This window comes from Salvia miltiorrhiza, chromosome 5, assembly GCF_028751815.1.
Source record: "Salvia miltiorrhiza cultivar Shanhuang (shh) chromosome 5, IMPLAD_Smil_shh, whole genome shotgun sequence".
Taxonomy (NCBI): domain Eukaryota; kingdom Viridiplantae; phylum Streptophyta; class Magnoliopsida; order Lamiales; family Lamiaceae; genus Salvia; species Salvia miltiorrhiza.
In genome coordinates this window covers 51,899,811-51,920,037 of record NC_080391.1, presented here as the reverse complement: position 1 = coordinate 51,920,037, position 20,227 = coordinate 51,899,811, and the positions used below count along the sequence as shown (strand labels likewise).

The 20,227-nt window shown below is 37.0% G+C and overlaps 2 protein-coding genes across 6 annotated transcripts; both read left to right on the top strand.

The window, feature by feature from the left end:
• Window positions 1–5,059: 5,059 nt before the first annotated feature.
• Window positions 5,060–12,733, top strand: LOC131024904 (peptidyl-prolyl cis-trans isomerase CYP95-like). 3 transcript variants are annotated; one of them, XM_057954454.1, is made up of 14 exons: window positions 5,060–5,389; window positions 5,903–6,007; window positions 6,132–6,186; window positions 6,490–6,578; window positions 6,887–6,911; window positions 6,994–7,032; window positions 9,093–9,210; window positions 9,733–9,860; window positions 10,059–10,413; window positions 10,760–10,857; window positions 10,943–11,141; window positions 11,225–11,923; window positions 12,035–12,100; window positions 12,175–12,733. In XM_057954454.1, exons 2-14 carry the CDS (start codon window positions 5,933–5,935, stop codon window positions 12,494–12,496), a joined length of 2,268 nt encoding a protein of 755 aa, XP_057810437.1. In that variant the 5' UTR covers window positions 5,060–5,389; window positions 5,903–5,932; the 3' UTR covers window positions 12,497–12,733. The 3 variants fall into 3 exon arrangements, with proteins under 3 accessions (XP_057810437.1, XP_057810436.1, XP_057810439.1); XM_057954453.1 differs by having other exon boundaries at window positions 11,225–11,950; XM_057954456.1 differs by lacking the exons at window positions 5,060–5,389; window positions 5,903–6,007; window positions 6,132–6,186; window positions 6,490–6,578; window positions 6,887–6,911 and adding an exon at window positions 7,251–7,328 and having other exon boundaries at window positions 6,997–7,032; window positions 11,225–11,950.
• Window positions 12,734–13,375: 642 nt separating this feature from the next.
• LOC131024962 (acyl-protein thioesterase 1-like) lies at window positions 13,376–16,275 on the top strand. 3 transcript variants are annotated; one of them, XM_057954554.1, is made up of 10 exons: window positions 13,376–13,478; window positions 13,859–13,910; window positions 14,052–14,166; window positions 14,834–14,870; window positions 14,956–15,025; window positions 15,176–15,283; window positions 15,392–15,542; window positions 15,618–15,703; window positions 15,802–15,895; window positions 15,986–16,275. In XM_057954554.1, the coding sequence occupies exons 2-10, from the start codon at window positions 13,886–13,888 to the stop codon at window positions 16,011–16,013; spliced, it is 714 nt and encodes a 237-aa protein (XP_057810537.1). In that variant the 5' UTR covers window positions 13,376–13,478; window positions 13,859–13,885; the 3' UTR covers window positions 16,014–16,275. The 3 variants fall into 3 exon arrangements, with proteins under 3 accessions (XP_057810537.1, XP_057810536.1, XP_057810535.1); XM_057954553.1 differs by having other exon boundaries at window positions 15,960–16,275; XM_057954552.1 differs by lacking the exon at window positions 13,376–13,478 and having other exon boundaries at window positions 13,735–13,910; window positions 15,960–16,275.
• The last annotated feature ends 3,952 nt before the right edge of the window (window positions 16,276–20,227 follow it).

The following is a 20,227-nucleotide window of genomic DNA, read 5'->3' as shown; positions in this document are numbered from 1 at the left end:
ATATTTTAATAATTTATAAGTTTTGGGGTGAGTCCATTAGTTATAAAGAGAAGTAAATATAAGAAAGAAAGGAGAATACAAATATACAAAAAGTATAATAGGACTTTATTTGGTAGATATGTTAGGATAAGCGAAGATAGATAAAAGTCAAGTTATGTACCGTAGATATGTTGAGATAAATATTGTATCAATTTGTTTAGTAAATAAGATAAAAAAAAAAGGTAGATATGTTGCTCTATGTGTTTGGTAGACAAGTTTAAACTCTTGATTAAAATAGAGTTTACAAAAATAACCTTGAACAAAATAAAAAATGACAAACATATCGCATACCCTACTCTAATTCTCTTCATTTCAGAACAGAGCTGTTAAAAAGGGTCATGATCTTGGCTTCACGTCTGACATTTTCGAATCTGTCTTCGACTTCTCAAGATCAATCACTTTGATAGCTGCCACAGAGGACTCCATTGGAATGCAGATGCCTTATATACAATCTCTGCCAATTTCATCAAGAATCTTGTAGCTGATTGAGTCAAGAGGATAGTGATCACCTTTCTCAAAGAATCTTATTCTCGAATGGTTTTTTGTGGAAACACAAAGTCAAGATATTTATTTTTGTAGTGAGAGGTGGAAAATGAAAAACAAAGCTAAAGCGGAATTCTTGGGAGAGAGATTCATAGAGCGGTGAAAAGTGAAGGAATTCATACGATTTCAACTACTTCATATGGATAGAAAACAAAACTAGGGATTCACAATATCTACAACACTTTACCAGAAAAGCTAATCTAGCAAAATCAAGGGAATCAATTCATCTATAAATGAATATATACATTACCAGAAAAGCTAATCTAGCATAACTATTCATATATGCCTGAATATATACATTAGCATAAAAGCCTCAATTGCTTGAGCATACAACTTTAAGATCCTTGCAGTTTTTTCTTTTGCTGCAACATGATCTCGTGACATATGTCCGCTTTTCGTCTCATCTCAACAAGCATCTTCTCCAAATCTGCCACCATCTTCTCTTTCCCAGGTTCAACTGAATTAGTAGTGGCTTCAGCAGCAACACCTTATTATGGTCCAGAGTTTTTCAACTCATCAACTCTGATTTCTGACCTTTCTTTCTCTTCTTCATGTTGCGGATTTGGTTCTTCCTTATTTGTTTCTTCATGAATAATCTCTACAAATAGCTTACGCCTCCCCCTTATCCACTACATGATGTAAACTTTTTGAAAAGCTTAGGAAATAAAATTTGAAGCGTGCTTGATATAATATCTTAGTTACAAAGAATAATGAAGTGGCATCATTTCATCCCAGAAAGCGAACATTAACAAACGAATAACATTTCAGACTTTGTCACACGCGAACATCTTAAGCAAGCAACCAAATAAAAGCTCGTTAGACAACATATATGGTATAGTTGCTAAACAAGATCCCAATTACATTTTTAGCTTTGAGACATTTGAAGAATAATTACACATCTTATCAAGAAAAATTCATAGCTAAACAAAATGACTATAAACCATACCAAAGAAATAATGGCACAAAAAGCTAGCTCTTAATCTATTGATGGGGAAGATGAAGAAACCATATTAACAACACTTGAGATCACTCTAGCCTCCAAAAATGCATTCTGACATGTTGACAATAATTGATTAAGTAGTCACTATCCTCACTGATAAAAAACATCAAAACAAAAAAATCAACAGAATTGCATATATCCCCACTGATAAAATAGCGGAACTCAACAAAAAATGACAACATACAAAAACATTGAACCGTTGCCCAGTAGACAAATCGAAGCTTTATACCAAAATAAGCAAAAAACAATAGCTATAATCGAGTCATGTAACACAAACCACCGATGCTTGAGAAATCATATACGGACACTACTAGGGCACAATGCGACTTCATACACGAACAAGTCGCGACTCAATGAAAACGACAAACGAAATTAATATGTTCTAAAATTGAACAAATTCGTGGCTCAGTGAACACATGCACACAACATAACAAACTGATGAGTGATTTTCAAAATTGATTTTCAATCATAGAATCGAAACTCGTAATAGAGAATAAATTTGAATTTTTTTTGCAACCCAAATGACGAATCGAAGCTTCATACCCAACTTTGAAAAAACTAGCTACAATCGAAATCGAAATAGCAAACAAAAATCAACTCTTATTCGTGAATCGGCATGAGGTATTTAGATGTCACATAATTTCGTCTCTTATTGTTGTTCACAAGCGAAAACTCCTTCTTCGTAGGGCTTCGATTTTTCAGCAAGAGATAATTGAGGAGACAGACGGGTAAAATTTTGTGTTAGAATGAAATTTGAGTTTGAGGGCAATAGAGGCAAAATAATTCGGAAATTGAAGCTTGGCAACGGTATCGAAGGGGGGGAGGAGAGGGGACATGTATTGTAGAGTGAATAGTGAAATTTTCACCGGGCCTACCTTTTTTGCGGGCCACACGTAATATGTAGAGCACCCACAATGGGGGTACAATAACCGGTGCGCACCCCCTCCTATTGCCTCGGCTACCAATGCCGCACCATCGGTGCAATGAAGCGGAGCGCCCCAACGCCCCTGGTGCAATGCTTGGTGCGTGTGCCTACCTCCATTTTTTTTCCAGCTTTTACATTAAAAAAATTTAAAAAATTAAAAAATCAAAGGCAGAGAGACGTTGGATTGTGGCCGTTTTTTCCGGCCGTTGGCCCTCCTTTTTTTCTATTTTTTTTTTCTTCTTCTTATTTTCCTTCTATAAATATGTTCATTCCCAACTTCATCTCTTACTACTATTATAATTCATCTTCTATACTCCATTTTCTCTCACAAAAAATCATGGAAGGAGATTGGAAAAATTATTGGCATGAACACCCCCAAAATCCATCTCCCGGCGAATCAAATGCATCCGGCCAAGGATTCTCGCCGTTCACGCAAGAATCAAATGCCTTTCAATCAGCCACCAATTTGAACGTTCGATTTGCTGCGGCGGCCGACCCCGAGCCCGACGTAGAGGAGATTGCTTCTATGCCGGCGACCACCAAACAACATGGTAATTACCGTCCGCCGGAAACGATGCTCATATGTCGTTTGTATCTCGAGCACACCCACGACTCTGTGGTGGGGATCAATCAAAAATCAAAGGAGTATTGGGGCGCCATCTGCGTAGCCTACAATGCTCAAAGGCCCCAATGAGCTATTCCACGCGACATCCAGCAAATCAAGTCACACTTTCAACTAGGATTGTAAACGAATCGAATGGAGTCGAATATCATAATGTCATATTCGTATTTGAATACTAACCGAAACGAATCGAATCGAATATTTATCGAATACGAATATCAAAATTCGAATATCGAATCGAATACGAATTATTTGATTAGTTTACAATCGCAATGACGAAGCGCGACTTGTGATGGAAGAATGACTTCAATTTAAAATTTTGATTTTATAAATTATAAAGTTTTACTTTTTAAATTGTGGAGAATTACTTTAATGCATGTATATTATGATTCTTTACATTTTCCCTTTTTAAAATTGTCAATTATTATATAATATTATAATTCTTATATATATAATTAGATATTGATGAATATAAAATTAAATTCATCCAATAAAGTGATGAATCCACCATAAATTTTACAATCAAATGGTGAAAATTAGTTCATAATTTATTTTAGCCCCTCCACACGCACACACATATATACATATATATAATATTTAAATATTTAATCATGCATATATGCGAATATCGAATCGAATATCATAATTTCATATAAGTATTTGAATACTAATCGAATCGAATATTTGTTATCGAATACGAATCGAATAATTTCGAATACGAATAACACAATTTCGAATCGAATCTCGAATCGAGCAAAAATATTCGATTCATTTACAACCCTGCTTTCAACGCGTGGCAAAAGACTGCAAGAGGTGGGAGGCCTTGTACAAAAAGTGCCGTGATAATTGGGCATCCGGCATGAGTGATGATCAAATCATCGAGCAAACATAAAAAATGTGGATCGCCGAGTTTCAAGCTAAGTTCAGGTATCCATATGCGTGGAAGGTATTGCGCGAGTCCAAGAAATTTGCAAGCATCGGCGAGGATGTCCACTCGGATAAACGCTCGAAGGGCTCCGACGGTCAGGGCACAACGACTTCTAGCGACCAAAGTATCTCCACACGGCCCCAAGGGCAAAAGGCGGCCAAGAGAGACAAAGGAAAAGGCAAGAAGAAGGCGGAGGAGACGTCGGAAGAAAATGCCCGAGCTCTCGGATACATGGCGAAGATGGTGAAGGTAATGGGAGTATTATCTCTAACTCAACGCGACCTCGCCGATAACATGTTGATGAGTCGGGACACCTCTCAAATGAATCCCGACGAGTTGGCGTTTCACTTGGCCAAGGTGGCGGAAATCAAGCAACGCAACAATCTCCCATAGATTTTAGGTGGTTCTTTTTTAGGATTTTATTTAATTGTATTGCAATTTTAATTTTCAATCAATGTAGGATTAATTTTTAAAGTTAATGAAATTTTAATATTTCAATTTAATGATAAATATAATTAAAAATAAAGACTATAATTGTGCACCCACCTTGGAGGTGCACCATTGTGGAGAGTGAGTACAATAGAAGTGGGGACCACAATTGTGCACCAAGGTGGGTGCACCATTGTGGATGCTCTAAAGGACACCAAACGCGACCTTATGAGTAAGTAGGATTTTGTTTTAGCAAAAGAGTCATTTCGCTCGTAAAAGAGAGGGGTTGTGAATGGAAATTCCGCTTTAGTACTCTCTCAATTCCACTATAAGTGGCTCAAAATTTTTCGGCACGAGAATTAAGGAGAATGTGTAAATTGGTTAAAAGTGGTAGGACCTACACTTTTTTAAGGGTTGGCTTTTTCTATTTATGAAAATAGGTCACTTATAATGGGACGACCTAAAATAGAATATAAACCAATTTTAGTGGGACGGAGGGAATATTTGCCGTTCGAGTTCAGCTGAGGCTGGCAACATATTGAAGGAGGGGTAATAATGTCAATTTCAGATTCCATAGCTGAAGTTTGCTCTATGACACTAAAATAAAAATTAAAGAATAAAGTAGAGAGTAAAGGGTCTAGGTTTTTCTTTCCACAGCCACAGAGGCACGCACACACCCAACGCAAACACACAGTCACACACTCTCTCTTTCACACACCCACACCCAGACACATTTTCTGTGGAGAGGAGCTGCTCTGTCAGCTGCACCGCTTGGCAAGGGCTCAAAACCCTAGCACAAATTCTACTGGATGCTCCTCGTTCTTCGTTCGACACTCTGAATTCATGCTGTAGTGTAATTTTGTTGATTGTTTCTTATTTCGGTTCTCCGTTTGGGATTTCGAGGTATAATTGAAGTTTATGTTGCAAACATTTTTCTGTTTTCTCGCAAATTTAGATTGCTGGTGTTGTCGTCATGCATAGAGTTGATTTTGGAATAATTTGCTTTGGTTTTCGGTGTTGCATTAAGCTACAAGTATTCTTATTAGGGTTTAGGGTTTCAGTATGTTTATTGATTTGTTATTGTTCTTTCTGTTTGCCTATCGATGCAATTTGAGTTTTCTTCTGTGATTTATTGCATTGTCATCTGCATGTAGTTAATTATTGAGCATTTTCTCGAAATATTCGTAGGATCATTCACTTGGTTAGGAATTTCCATGATGACTGTGATGTAAGCTTTTATATCATGAAAATCCTAACAATGTTGGAGGAACTTTACCTTTACCCAATTTTGGATCTGAGCGGCTGTAGGATTTTTGCTAACTGTTTTGACAAGAAGAATGATCTTCACATTAATGCTGCAATTACTTCTTTAGTCATGTGTTTTGATTTGACATTGATTTGTGTTGTTAAAATCAGTGTGAGCTGGAGAAGCTGGAGTGTGTAAAAATGAGTAAGACGAAAGTGCTAGTATTCTTGGATGTCTCAATCGATGGAGATCCTTATGAGAGGATGGTTTTCGAGGTAACTTTTACAGCCCAATGAATTCATTGGTACAAGCTTACCAAATTCACATTATATTTCACCATATATTGCTGTTTGTTTGACTAAACTGATGTTTTAATCCAATGTCATTGGTGCAATGCAGCTATTCACTGATGTTGCTCCCAAGACTTGTGAAAATTTCCGCGCACTTTGCACTGGTAATTTACACCATTATATGCATTGCATATCATACTCCATTACTCCTAAACTTGAACATACATGGGTCCTGATTTTTCTTTACCTTATGTAACTTCCCATATCTTTCCTCAACCCATTGACCTTTCATGATTGATGGGTTACGTGAAGTCATGAGGCTGCTATCACCGGATTGTCAAACAATGCGTTCATAAGTTTTCTTGAGACGTCTCCTGTTTGATTCTCCAATCTAGTTCATTAATCCTATATTGAGCGTGGTATATTTCTTATTCTTGACCTCATTTTCGCTTTCTACATTCCTTCAGGAGAAAAAGGTGTTAGTGTTAAAACCGGAAAACCACTACACTATAAAGGAACATTTTTCCATCGTATTATTGAAGGATATGTGGCTCAGGTATGTCATCTACTTTCTGAAAATTTTCTATCATATGCTTAAAGACATGAGCTCTATTCTATATGATGTATATGCTCTGGCCATTTTATTGGTTGGCCATAAATGAGAAGTGGCTTTTGTGTTTTAGTCAGTTATCCTTGTTTATCCTGTGACAGGGCTGATGGTCACGACTGCATTTCTTGTGATATAGTTTTAAGGTTGTACTTATTGAATTGTCCATTTTTATGATTTACTGAAACTTGCTTAAAAAGCACCAAATGCACTGTTTTTGTAGTTATAATGTTTGACAGCCTTAAACTATTTTGCAGGGAGGGGACTTTCTTAGGAAAGATGGTAAGTTATATGTGGGCATTGACGTTATACTTGCCACCGTTCTCTCTGAGTATGCCTGAGCTGAATCTAATTAACTTTGCAGGTAAATGTGGGGAAAGTATATATGATGGAAAGTTTCCAGGTATGAAACTATTCTTTGGTTTCACCTTTTATTTTTATAGTTTATCATCTCATGAGAACTGATCATACTTGGAATAAGCCATGTATATCTGACACTTTTGATATTAATATTTGCATCTACTAGTTCAGAGAGACAGGCATAGCACTTGCACATGTTTTTCTTTTATCAACTTCTTTTGTCTTGAGAACATATGGATTTCCTTTCTATTGCCTGTGAAGGTTGGGGATGACTTTGACCTTATTCTCGCTGCATTGGAGCTTCAGTTCAAATGAGAACAATTGTTTTCTCTTAATATGGTAGGGAATGTAAATGTTCTTGCCTGCATTGTTTGGCGTATATTTTGAATCTTATGGAACATACGACTTGGTTTACAAGTTTCCAGATTCCAGACAATGTTCCTAACTTATGTTAATCCCCTTTTAAGCGTTATCATACGTCAAACCTTTAGATTATTGTACTTGGTTGAGGACTGACATGACTGCTGTTCAGCATCATGCCAAGTAATGATATGAGAACTAATGCAAAATGATTATTTGAGTTGCTTAACCTTGGTCCGATGCTTGTGCATGCATACAAGCTACTAGCCATTTACTGCAAACTCTAGGTGATGTAGAATCTAATTTGTTTGGCGATCATTCCCAACTTCTGTGGGCTGTGTGATCTTGAAATTTGAAGCCAGGTCGAACCATTAGCCTTATGTTATTGTTTTTGAAGCTGGCCAAATTGGATCAGACTATTGACCTGAATGGTGATCCAACATAGAACTGTAGTTTCCTATTTTAAATGCAGAATATGTTGGGATGACTGAAACATGATATTTGATACTATGGGTATGGTTTTTTTAGCTTGTGTGCTGTTTAATCTGCTATGATGATGTTGCTATTGTGAGGACAGACTTTAAATCTATTATCTACCGTTCTTGTATACCCTTAGATGGCTGCATCTCTTTTGCTTTTCAACTCTGTAATGATAGCATTGCTGATCCAACCATCTAATCATGTTCTATTTTGATTGATGTCTGACAGCAGACATTATGTTCTGAACATGGAAATTATGTTATTAATCTATATTTTATGTTTCTTAAATTTTGCTGATATCCTGGCATTCTTGGTCTCTTTTTCACATTGCTGGTGATGAATTAGATGTAGTCTCATTGCTAAATGGATAATATGAGTTAATTTGATTGAATAATACAGATAAGAAAAGCAGTAGAAAAGAGGGACGAAAAAACTAAAAGAGAGTGAAAACTGGCACTAGCCAGAAGTTCTCTGTGGAATCCATCCAAGGATCTATACCGAGTAACTTCTCATTTACAAATATTTCTCATCTAAAGTTCTGATGCTACTCTTTCTGCACTAATTTCAAATATAAACAAAATCAGGGCTTAACTTTCTGTCATTAACAATTGCCATTTCAAAATATCTTCTCTCTCAAACTAATACCTTAGTCCCTTAACATTATTCTTGATAGCATACATGAGATTATAAGTTACATAAATAAAATTATGATCAGTGATGAAACATCTTTTGCCTGGTTATAATCATTTCACTTGTGCGGAATCCTAGATATCTGTCTGCCCGGTGAGGAGTTCTGATTGACCAAAATAGATCTTTGCAGCTCATTTAATTCCATATTATATGCTCGTTACAAAATGTGACTGCTTTAGATGCAATAATGAATTAGTGCTATTTTCTCAGATGCAATGTCACATGGATTATTGGATTGCATCTGGAGGAGTCAAAACTCTCGTGTGTCTATAAAATGTGTATATTATTTCTGATCAAAGTGTAAAAATTGCCAATATGTGCATATTACTTTTGGTTTGGTGCATTGATTTGTTTAGGCATGTTGCTATGGGGTTGAGGTTGCATAGAAATTTTGTGGTGCCCCACGTTGCTTTCCTTGTCTAAATATTGCTGCTCAATTTTAAATTTGTGCCCTGCTTACGGTTTTCATTTCCATACATCATTTTCATATAGGGTATGTGTATAAGAATTCTTGTTACGTAACTTTCCAGTATTGAACAGGAAATGCTTCTAAAACTGTTTTATGTGTTCCAGATGAGTCCCCGAAACTGAGACATGATGGCCCTGGTTTGTTATCTATGGCTATTGCTGATCGTGATGAGCGAGGCTCTCTCTTCAGTATCACCTTTAAGGCTGATCATCACCTTGATAGGTTTTTATTCTATTCTTTCAAATGTTGGACTATTTTTTCTGGGTACTTGTTAATTCTTGAAATGAAAATACATGATTCTCTCTTAAGGTGCAGTAGGTAGTGAGTATTTAAATATAGAGATATTGCTGCAGTTCATATGTGGCATGTTTTATATCTCTTGCTCATCCTCCACGTATATCTGTATGTTTTACTTAAATAGTCTGATAAAGTTAAAATTTATCTGCCTACCTAAGTGTTCCAAATGCTGTAGAAACTCCTTTAATCTGTGGGCTGAGCATCTGATGTGGCTCTTATACTACATATTTTTATGCAGATAATAAGATTTCTTTTTTCTAAATCCAAATTCCTATGGAACTTGTGAAATATGTATTTTCCTCACACATAAAAATTGTGATTACTCTGTGCGATTGATAAGAATTTATAAGGACAACCGTATATACTTTGTAGTGACGTTCATACTGTTTTTCCATAGTTTTTCCATAAATGTTACCCTTAATTAATTGTCGTTTGTGTGATCAACAGGAAAAATATTGTCTTTGGTAAACTTGTGAAAGGACATGAGGTGCTGAAGAAGATGGAAAATGTTGGTGATGATGAGGGAAAACCTACCGTGACTGTGAAAATTGTCAATTCTGGAGAACTATGTGATGGTAGGAAGCTAACCTGTTTCAGGTTTATATATAATTATTTATTATTAATGGGAGCCTCGTACTGATTTGAGCTGTGGCAAGGTGCTCTGCTACCTAGCATTATTATATGTTTTTGACGCATCTTTCAACTTCCTGCTGGACGTCCTTTTCATTGTTTTACTGCTCCACTTATGCAAAACTGATTTTTGGAGTCTACAGATAAAAAGAAGGGGAATAAGTTGAAAATGGGAAAGGATGCAATTGATGAATATAAAAACGAGGTAAAACGCAAGGGGAAGCACAAGAAGTCATCAAAGAAGAGGAGGAAAAGAAGAAGATATTACAGTTCTGAATCTGATAGCTCATCAGAAAGCGATACGGACTCTTCAGAATCTGATAGTGAGTCTGACTCAGATGCTTCCTCCTTAAGTGACTCTAGCTCTTCAAGTGATGATAAGCACAAGAAACGAAAGAGATCTAAGAGGGACAAACATAGGCGTGGCAAGAGAAAGGATAGGCGACATGAAAAGCGACGAAAGAGGCGAGATAAAAAGTCAAAACGTAAATCTAAAAGGTTAGCAGTATGATTTGTTGCACCTTAGAGGCTGTACTCTTTTATCTCCTGGGTGTTTATTTATGTCTAGCTAGTTAAGTAAGCTTAGCTCTCCAAATTGGAAATGATATTCCTGTGTGCCAATTACATTGGTAGATTATAAATTTTGACCTCCTTAACGATATCTTCTTAAAGTCCAAAGGACTAATTTTTCTATTATCATCCTCTAATCTTAGTAGCTATGGTTACCTGCTGTGATGACGGATGACCACTGAGTACGCATATCTGGACTTCAAGCTGTTAGTGGCAGCAGGAACTGTTTGGTGGTCTCTGTTTATTTATTTTTGTCTTGTGGAATATATTGTAGGAGTAGTGTTTCTGATAGCGAGAACGAGATTAAATCTGGAAGTAGCTCTCAAGATGATGCTGCAGTTGGTGCTTCTGATGGGAAGTATAAACCCTCTGGTTAGATAACGACTACCTCTGCGAAGTCTTTTTCCTTCTTGAAAGTACTCTTTCTTACTGTTGTAATGTTCCATCTCCCCTGAAGGAAATCAATCGCCTCTTGCGCGAGAGAATTCAAAAGTTAATCATAAAAAAGGGGAGGCAGACTTGTCTGACAAGGAAGAGGGTGAGTTCCCAAGGGAAAATGGAGACCATCAAAGTAATGGAACTGGAGTAGGAATCGGATCTGACAGAGCTGCTGATAGGCACCCTGATGTATTGGATGATCTTCCAAGCAAATCTAGGTCTATATCCCTTTAATTGTTGTCCGCATATTTTTATGCTTATCCTCTAAAAACTTGTGATTTATTGGATCTCTAATTGGCAGAAGTCGAAGCTTAAGTCCTAGAAGATCCATGAGTAAGAGCATGAGCCTCAGTCCCAGAAATGCTGGCAAAAGTCCTATTGTTGGTGCAAAAAAGAGCAGGAGTAGGAGTCCTAGTGGCAGTAGAAGCCCACAATATTATGGCAGCAGCAGGAGTCCAGCACGGAGCAACAGGAGGACTGCCAGCGTGAGCCCACCAGCTAGGTCTCATTCTCAACAAAGTCGTAGTAGAAGTAGAAGTGCCACCGGTTCTCCGCAAAGAGGAAGAGTGGCCCAGAGCCCGGCAAGAACCTCATCCAGAAGATCACCATTGAAATCAGTTAGTCGCAGTCCTGTGAGATCTTCTCGGCGAAGTCCAAGCAGGAGCTCGGGCAGACCTTCTCGAAGGAGCATAAGCAGGAGCCCAGTTCGATTGACCCATAGAAGTGTCAGCAGAAGCTCTGGTAGGGTCCCCGTTAGGAGAAGCCCTAGTCCAGGTCCAGCCAGGGCACCTAGAAGGACCAATCGCCGCAGCTTCTCAGGGAGTCCAGTAAGCGCAGGCCACCGGGCTAGGTCACCTGTCTCTGATCGTCGTAGGAGCTCGTCGAGAAGTCCTTCTGTTGATGGATCACCTAAACGCATTAGAAGAGGAAGGGGATTTAGTGACCGATACTCATTTGTCCGGCGATACCGGAGTCGCTCTCCTGAACGGTCTCCTATTAGGTATCGTTATGGTGGTAACCGTGACCGGTGAGGAACACTTTCTACTTGTAATTTCTAGACTCGAGAATATTATTCTTTTGCTTAATGTTCTCTTTTATTGAATTCTGGTAGATACTCAAATTACAGAAGGTCCCCTAGGCGTTTCAGGAGCCCGCCTCGAGCCAGAACACCCCCAAGGTTTGTATTTGTTATCACTTGTTCCTTTTATAGTTTTATATATTAATTCTCAAGTTCCTGCTGAAACTGTGCAGATACAGGGGTAGGAGAAGTAGGACCCGCAGTCCGAGTCCCTCTCGAAGTCCAGTACGCTACCGTGGCCGTCGCTACAGCCGCAGCCGGAGCCCTGTTCGCAGTCGGTCCCCTGTGGAAAGGTACCGTGGCTCACCACCACGTCCTGAAAGGCGGAGGTCACCTTCCCCAAGCAGGAGCCCATCGGCATCACGATCACCACGGGTTTCAGAATCTCCAAAGCGCGTGGAGAAGGGTAGCTCCAGGTCGTCGTCCGGTAGCCCCCCTCGCAAGACAGGCCTGGTGTCCTACGGCGACGGCTCCCCCGATTCCGATCGCGATTGATTTCGAGTTGCTACGTTGTGTGATCTCGAGTTAATTATACAAGTAGTTTGTTGAAATATTGGGAACTCGTAGCGATACTTAAAGAAGGCTAGCTAGCGTCTTGTGTGTATGGAACAAATGGTATTTCTAGACTTGAGCTGAAGAGATGTGGGCTTTAAATGGGAAACAATCTCTCTATGTCGAAACTGTTCAATTTTTGCCCAATGTTAGGAAATTGGAAGTCTTTGTCATTGCTAAGCTTAATTTCTCCTTCACTCCAGTTTTTTTTTCACTGCAACGTTTGCATAATCATGCAGTTTTTAACCAAATGATCGAATTGTCTGCTGCAGCTTATTTTCTTGTTGAAGAACGCCTTTAAATGTAGTGATAATTTCAAATGTATATATTTTTCAAATGTGAAAACTAAGAGTATCAAGCAAGTAAAAAATTAAAGAATTTAGCGCGACTACGACATTTATCTTGTGTAGAACTATTATTTCAAAGAGCAATGGGGACCACTTACTGTACATTTAGGTGGTTTTATTCAATTCCATGTTAATATATAGGTGCATGTGTATATAGTAAGTATAATATTAGTAAGAGAGTCTCATTTTTGACGAATTTTATGATCTAATTCTAACAATGAAATTGTCTAAATTCAATCCCCCCTTGGATTTAGAGAGGAAACACTATTTTGGGAGAGCTGATTATGTATGCTTAATTCCTAATACTACCAAACAGCAAGCGTAGAAAGAAGACGTTTATGAGAATTAGGGTTGGTTTTGGAGCAAATGAGCAATCGACATGTGGAAATAGCCAGTAAGAATATTAGCTGAGTTCGTTAGCCCGGCTCGCGATATATAAATACCGAATCCACTATCAAAACACAAGGCTCCACACTTTCCACTTCCAACACCAAAAACCTCTCTCTCTCGATTTCAGGTGATTCTGCATTGCCACTTTTTTGGGTTGCTTTCAGCTCTACGACTCTAGAAAACGCCAGGTTAGTAGTGATGCCAAAGCTTTAAAAATTAGACGCACAAAAGGGGAAAAAAATCATGAGGAAAACGAAAAGATTGCGTTTTCCGCATGAGGTGGTTATTTACCATCGCATTTCCTGTCCCAACATTCTCACATGCATGAAAACGTGAGGGGACGTGTTGATGAACGTAAAAAAAATTCAATCTTTACCAGTTTACACGCTTTTACACGAGTGTGTGTGTGTTTTATGAGTTTAACACTATTTAGAACTAGAAGAGATGGCCATTCAACAGTTCTTGAATGATAGTCCTTTACTGCTTTTGGGAAGAATTCTCACGCAGTATGTGTGTGTGTTTTGGGGTATTAGTATGGCATGCTAACTGTGATTTCTATTCATTGCAGGGGAAATCTTATCATTAGTATCAAGATATGGCTACCTCTAGCTCTCCAAGGGGTGTGTTAATATTTTACCTTCATTTATTTTGACATGTGTGATGCAGTTGTCTCTGAACTTGGGTGTTCTGTTTTTAATTTTGGATCAATTTAGGAATGATGCGCAATATATGTTTAATCATTGTCTATTAAATGTTTAAAGGCCGACAAAACTATGCAACGGCATTGCAGTTTGGACCAACTCATGTTAAAATGCCAAAAGGGAGACACCAGGCAACAATAGTATGGCTACATGGCCTTGGTGATAGCGGTTCTATGTATGATGGCTTCTTCATTGCTTTCGTTCTTCTGTTTCGAGTTTGGGAAGATTATGTGAGCCATTCTTTGCATCAAATCTGAAATGTGTGCACCCAACTAGTTTCCAACAATTGATTGGTGATCAAGGGGAGGTTTTGGTAAATTTGATGGATTCAAGATTATTGTTCAAATTCTGATCTTTCCAATGGATTCTTCTTCATCTTTCTATAATTCTGTTTCTGTAACTTATGTATTATGTGGATTGAAAACCGAATCCTTATTGGATATGCTTCCAAGACCTCAAGCGCGGTATGTTACTATCTGAATTTTTTGAAGTGAATCGCGTAAACAACTGTCACTGCAGAATTAGGATGAGGGCTGAGGATTTTGAACTTTTCAGACTTTCATTCTCTTGATTTGGTCTAATTAGCCTTAAATTTTGTGTTAGCTAATTTTTTGAAATCTGGTGGTTTATATGAATAAGCTACTATGTTTTCAACTTGATTGAGCAACCGGATTTCGTCACGTTTAGTAATAAATTTTTCTTGCATGATCATGCTTTAGATTGTAAGATTGAGTATGAACAAACTTTTAGAATTTATTTTGAATATCTAGATATAGCAAATTAGCCTAATTGGAAGAGGTTAGTTTCATAGACAATTAAATCTCACTATCTGTTTCTTGCAGATGGGCAGAGATCTTGGGAAGCTTTCCTGTTCACAATGTAAGGTTTCATGCATAGATTAAACCTATCATGGTGTATAAGGTTGATAATTTAATGATCTCATTTTACACAAAACATCATGTAGGTGAAGTGGATCTGCCCTACTGCCCCTACTCGCCCCGTTCCTATATTTGCTAGACTTCCTGGTCGCGCTTGTAAGATACATACTTGTCCAATCTCTTATCATTTTCTCATCATCATCATCATCATTCTTCCATGACAAATGGTGATTTTTCCTTATATTGTTGTATTAACCATTGTTAATTTGTTATCTACTGTTTCCTTATTGATATGTCTATCCACAGGGTTTGATCCAAGAGACGTATCTGAGGAAGATACGTCTCCCGATTCACAAGGACTGAATGAAACAGCTGCACTCATTGCACAGATCTTTTCAAGAGAGCCTTGTGATGGTAAGGCTTCTTTCCCTTTTTGAATGAAATGTTCATATCAAACTACATTCTTGATATTCAATAAGGCATGAAAATGACATTGTTTGTGAATTCTTGCTTCATCTGCAGTCAAACTAGGCATCGGAGGATTCAGCATAGGCGCTGCAGCTGCTCTATATGCGGCCACACACTACATTCTTGGCGAAGATGGTAGCAGACTTCAGTTTCTGGAAAACTTGAGCTCTGTCATAGTTCTTAGTGGCTGGCTTCCATTTTACAAGTAACACCATTTCCATAATCTCTCATTCTCTTTCGGGTGATTGATGTAAGTCGGCAAAGGTGGGCGTTTTTTTAGGTCATTGAGGCGCAAAATGGATGGATCGAGCCTCAGCAACGTGCTTCATGTGAAGCAACTGCATGTTTTCTTAGGCCATGGCACAGGTAGGGAGCACCCTTACTGAAGAAATGGTGATCATTTTGATGCCAAATTTTCTTGCTGCATCACTGATTTCTACAACATGTTTGAAACTTGTTTGAAGAGGATGAGGTGGTGAGCTTTGAACATGGGGAAAAATCTGCCTGCATTCTGCATTCAGCTGGATTTCAGAACCTCACTTGGACAAGATTTGAAGGGTACTATTTTTTTTTTGTTTATATTAGTGTTCATTGATTATGATGATCTTGATTATAAATGCAGGCTTTGCCATGATACATGTGGTGCAGAGATGCTAGAAATGTGCAGCTGGCTTAATGAGGCTTTGAAGCTGCAGGGATGGTAGGAGACTTACTTACATGATACATACACACATATGAATCTTGATATCTTCATTCTTTCTTAGTTTGCTACCATTCTTGCAAGGAAACATCTTATCATTCTTGAAATTGTTTGATAACAGTAGAAATTTCAGGTTAAAAAAATAACATTTTTTTAGTATTTTTTGGTTTCTATTGTGCATTCTCTCAATGATGATATAATTCTGTAATAATCTGTGTGGAGTATTATTTTTTTAGTATTTTTTTATGAATACATAAAATTTTCAATTTTTTTCATGAAAAAGGGGTAGAAAATAAGAAAGAAGAAAACTTTACACATTTTATCAAAAAAAAAAAAAAAACTTTACACATGAAATTTATTAAATTTATTTTAAGAGAAAAATTTATAAACAAACACTATTTTTTGAAGAAAAATAATTCTTGAATGATTTTTACTTCTCCTAAAAGAACACTTCAATGATTTGTACTTCTGGAAAATGGACCAATTAGTAGGCTTATAAAAATGTGCTTTATACTCTAAGAAGAAAAAGGGGGATAAAAAAGCAATCTTTTTTATAGCACTAAGAAAAATTGGATGGGAAAAAACAATCTTCTTTAGTTATTTGTATTTTGGTATCATTGACTATCACAGTAAGTGATAAAAATCCATACATTTTTCCCTTTAAATGCACATTTTTGGAGGGCCATATGCCACCACTGTGAAGTGATGATTAAAGTTTCCTCTTTCAAAGTTATAAAAGAGCATGAAATTTAGAGCTTTGAATGACATTAATATGCTACTATCTCTACTTTTTTTTTTTGTTTAGTATAGCTTATGATTCGAATTTTGGATTTTTTAAAAATAATTTGAATATTTGTTTATTTTTTAAAAAACTTTTCACCGAATTCTCATCGCTCCATCTCATTTATTGTACATTTTACGCGTGAATCCAACGAGCTGATTCAATTTTCCAACATCAAATTCTCAGTCATAAGCCAAAATTAAAACTTTATGCAAAGTTTCATGTTTTAAAAAATAATGAAAGTTTATAGACCATTTTACTACACTTAATCCCTTTTTTTCAGATCATTTCATTCTACTTCAAGTCTATGGGCCAATTTTTTTAATTCATTCTCATTTTTGTTTTATTGAATTTCTTGGTATTGCGTATAAGCCATGATGTGTGTATATAATATAGAGCAAGAAGCAACATGGATGGTAGCACGATTTAAATTCTACATTTTACTTAATATATACTTCCTCTGTCCCACTTCAATAGGCTCACTTCTTTTGGGCACGGAGATTAAGAAAAATTAATTTTTAGTAGAAAAGTGGTAGTAAAGTGGTGTGGTCCACACGGACCACACCAATTAAATATAACTTTTTTACTCAAAAATAAAAATGAGCCTATTGGAATGGGACGGAGGGTGTATTATATTTGATGAAGCATAACATTAACATGTAATACCCAAATACTTTGACTTGCATCGAGAAAACACATCAAAGTGGTTAAAGAGAGACAAGAATCTCTTCAAAGCTAAATAATGTAGCATAGTTGCAGACACCAATCAACAATTTGGTTGCTTTTTGACCAATTAATTATCTCTCATTAAGCATGCTTCTCAAGAGAGCTCAATGAAAACAACATCTAAGATTTTATCACCTCTTAAAGCTTTGGAATCCAATGCATGTCAATATTTCTTCAATTTATTTTATTGCTACAATTGAATATGATGGATATCATAAAATAAAAATAAAAATAAAAAATTGTGAGAGCTCAAGGACCCTTTTATTTAATTGTTACCAAGATTTTGAATTTTCATTAATTTCATATTTAATAATGTTCTCAAAATGGTATAAGTTGTTTGGTATCTTGGTATTCAATGTGATCATGTTAAGTATTTTGTTTATTCATTTTCTTGTTCAACTCAAAACGCCTTGAAACAAGGGTTACTGATTCATATTGTATTATGTATACTATTATACCATATACATTACTCCCTCCATCTAGGTCGGCTTGATCTATTTTTTTTTATTTTTTTTTGGTACGATTATTTAGAAAATAAGACTATATATATTAAGATAGTGTAAAGTGATTACCTAAAAAGAAAATAGACCAGGTCAAATAAGATAATCAAAAAAAAAAATACACAAATAAAATGAGACGAAGAGAATATTTAAATTGTTGATAAAATAAAATACATATACGGTTATTAATTACGATCAAATTTCGAAATATAAAGAAAACTAAAACCCTATCCCCAAAAGAAAATTCGTAAAACAACACCATCAAAGATAGCTTTAATTATGGGGTTAATGCCGTGAAAAACCATGAACTTTGGTGTCATTTCAAAATTTTCCATGAACTATTTTTTTTATCCAATTTTCCATGAACTTAAGGGGTTGAACAATTTTTCCACAATTTTCAAAAATCCCCAAATTGAATGCTGACATGGCATTTTAAAATAACCTGAAATATGACATGGCACCGTCGGACAGGAACCAAAACGACGTCATTTCATTGGGGGTAAAACGGCGTCGTTTTTACCTTAATTCCACCGGAGGATTCGTCGACCTCGTTAGCCCAGCCCATGAAGAAGTCGGAGATTATATGCAGAGCGGCGGGGCGCCGTCTCTGGCGGTTATATCGCGGATTAGGGCGCGGAAGGGGGGTTGGAGGGAGGTGGAGGCGCGGAAGAGGGTGGCGAGGAGGTGGAGGGGTACGGCCTCCGAGTTCTCTGTGTCCGGAGGGAGGCCATGATCGGCGGCGGAGAAGAGGAGGTCGGAGAAATGGATTTGGGGGTTGGAATTCTCTGCAACTTCACCAGCACAGCAACAACAGAGAGAGATGGGGGATCGAGCGAGGGATAGAGAGGCGTGACTGGCGGCGGTGACTTGCAGCTTTCGTCCTCCCAATCCTCCACCGACTTGCAGATCTGAAATGGGAAAATTTCCACCGACTTGCAGATCTGAAATGGAAAAATTTAAAAACCCTAGGAAGTTTGTAGTTCGAGAATTTGGAAGGAAAGAGGGAGAAGAAAAGGCGCCGGCCTCGTGGCGCCGGATGCGGCGAAAACCGGCGACGTCCGCCGGAGGAGAGCGAGAGAGAGACAAGAGAGAAGAGAGAGAACGTAGAGAGAGAGAAGGGTGAGGAAGAAGAACAATTCGTGTTTTTTTTTTCCATGTGGCAATTTTTGGTCCACATAAGCGCCATATCAGCTCGTATTGCCTAAAAATTGCCATGTCAGCCCGGAGCTTCATCGGAGGAAAAATTCGTGGAAGAATTGTTCAGGCGTTTAAGTTCATGGAAAATTGGATAAAAAAAATAGTTCATGGAAAATTTTAAAATGACACCAAAGTTCATGGTTTTTCACGGCATTATCCCTTAATTATATCCTTGCACATATTAATTGACATGTGATACATTAGACCACGAAAAAAAGATACCTCAATTTACGTGTGTTGGTCTAGTAGGTAGGTGGTTAATGTCTAAGGCCTGAGGTCTTGAATTTGAGTTCATCGTTGTGCGGTCTAATTTTTTTTATTTACTTATGTAATTTATCCAAAAAAAAAAACCTTCATTTTCAAATAAATGTTTTTAACTGTGGAATATGTCTATCAAGAAAATTGAAATATTATTATTTTTACCCTTATAGTGTAACATACGAAGTGTGTTAAGTCGGAATAGTACTGCAAAGAGTAAAGGTAAATTTGTATATGTTTTATAATTATTTTTTGTATAGAGTTTAAAATAGTAACTTATTTGGAAACATTTATTCAAGACGAAGTAAATAGTGAGTATTAATTTAAAGAAAAAGGAAGAAAAAAAAATGCAGGAGATTGGTGGAATAAATGAGTTGTGTTGTAAAAGTTGTAAGCAAATTATTTGGAATGAGTTCATATCACGTACGAAGAATATCTTTAATTATGTAATCATTACTTACTGACATGCAGATAGATAGATTGACGTGAGACATTCACAAATCTAGCTACCTCAATCATTGTCAACTATTATAAGAATGATTTTGAAAAATTAAATAAAATAAAATAATTAGCCAGAGCAATTCTCAACCTTTTATTAAAAACAATTAATGGAGTAAGAGGTATAATAAGAAGTCAACCTTTGATCTTTTTTTTTTTTGAGGGTACCTTTGATCTTATTTTGTACATTGAGTCTCACTGATCTTATTCACAATAGTATGAGGGTGTGA

What these genes read in the sequence shown, in the direction of transcription:
- LOC131024904 (XM_057954453.1), top strand. Translation starts at nt 5,933, where the DNA reads ATGAGTAAGACGAAAGTGCTAGTATTCTTGGATGTCTCAATCGATGGA. An exon ending in ATATGATGGAAAGTTTCCAG is followed by an intron (nt 7,033 to 9,092) that starts GTATGAAACTAT and finishes TATGTGTTCCAG; the next exon opens with ATGAGTCCCCGAAACTGAGA. An exon ending in TTCTGGAGAACTATGTGATG is followed by an intron (nt 9,861 to 10,058) that starts GTAGGAAGCTAA and finishes TGGAGTCTACAG; the next exon opens with ATAAAAAGAAGGGGAATAAG.
- LOC131024962 (XM_057954553.1), top strand. Translation starts at nt 13,886, where the DNA reads ATGGCTACCTCTAGCTCTCCAAGGG. An exon ending in TACCTCTAGCTCTCCAAGGG is followed by an intron (nt 13,911 to 14,051) that starts GTGTGTTAATAT and finishes AAATGTTTAAAG; the next exon opens with GCCGACAAAACTATGCAACG. An exon ending in TAGACTTCCTGGTCGCGCTT is followed by an intron (nt 15,026 to 15,175) that starts GTAAGATACATA and finishes GTCTATCCACAG; the next exon opens with GGTTTGATCCAAGAGACGTA.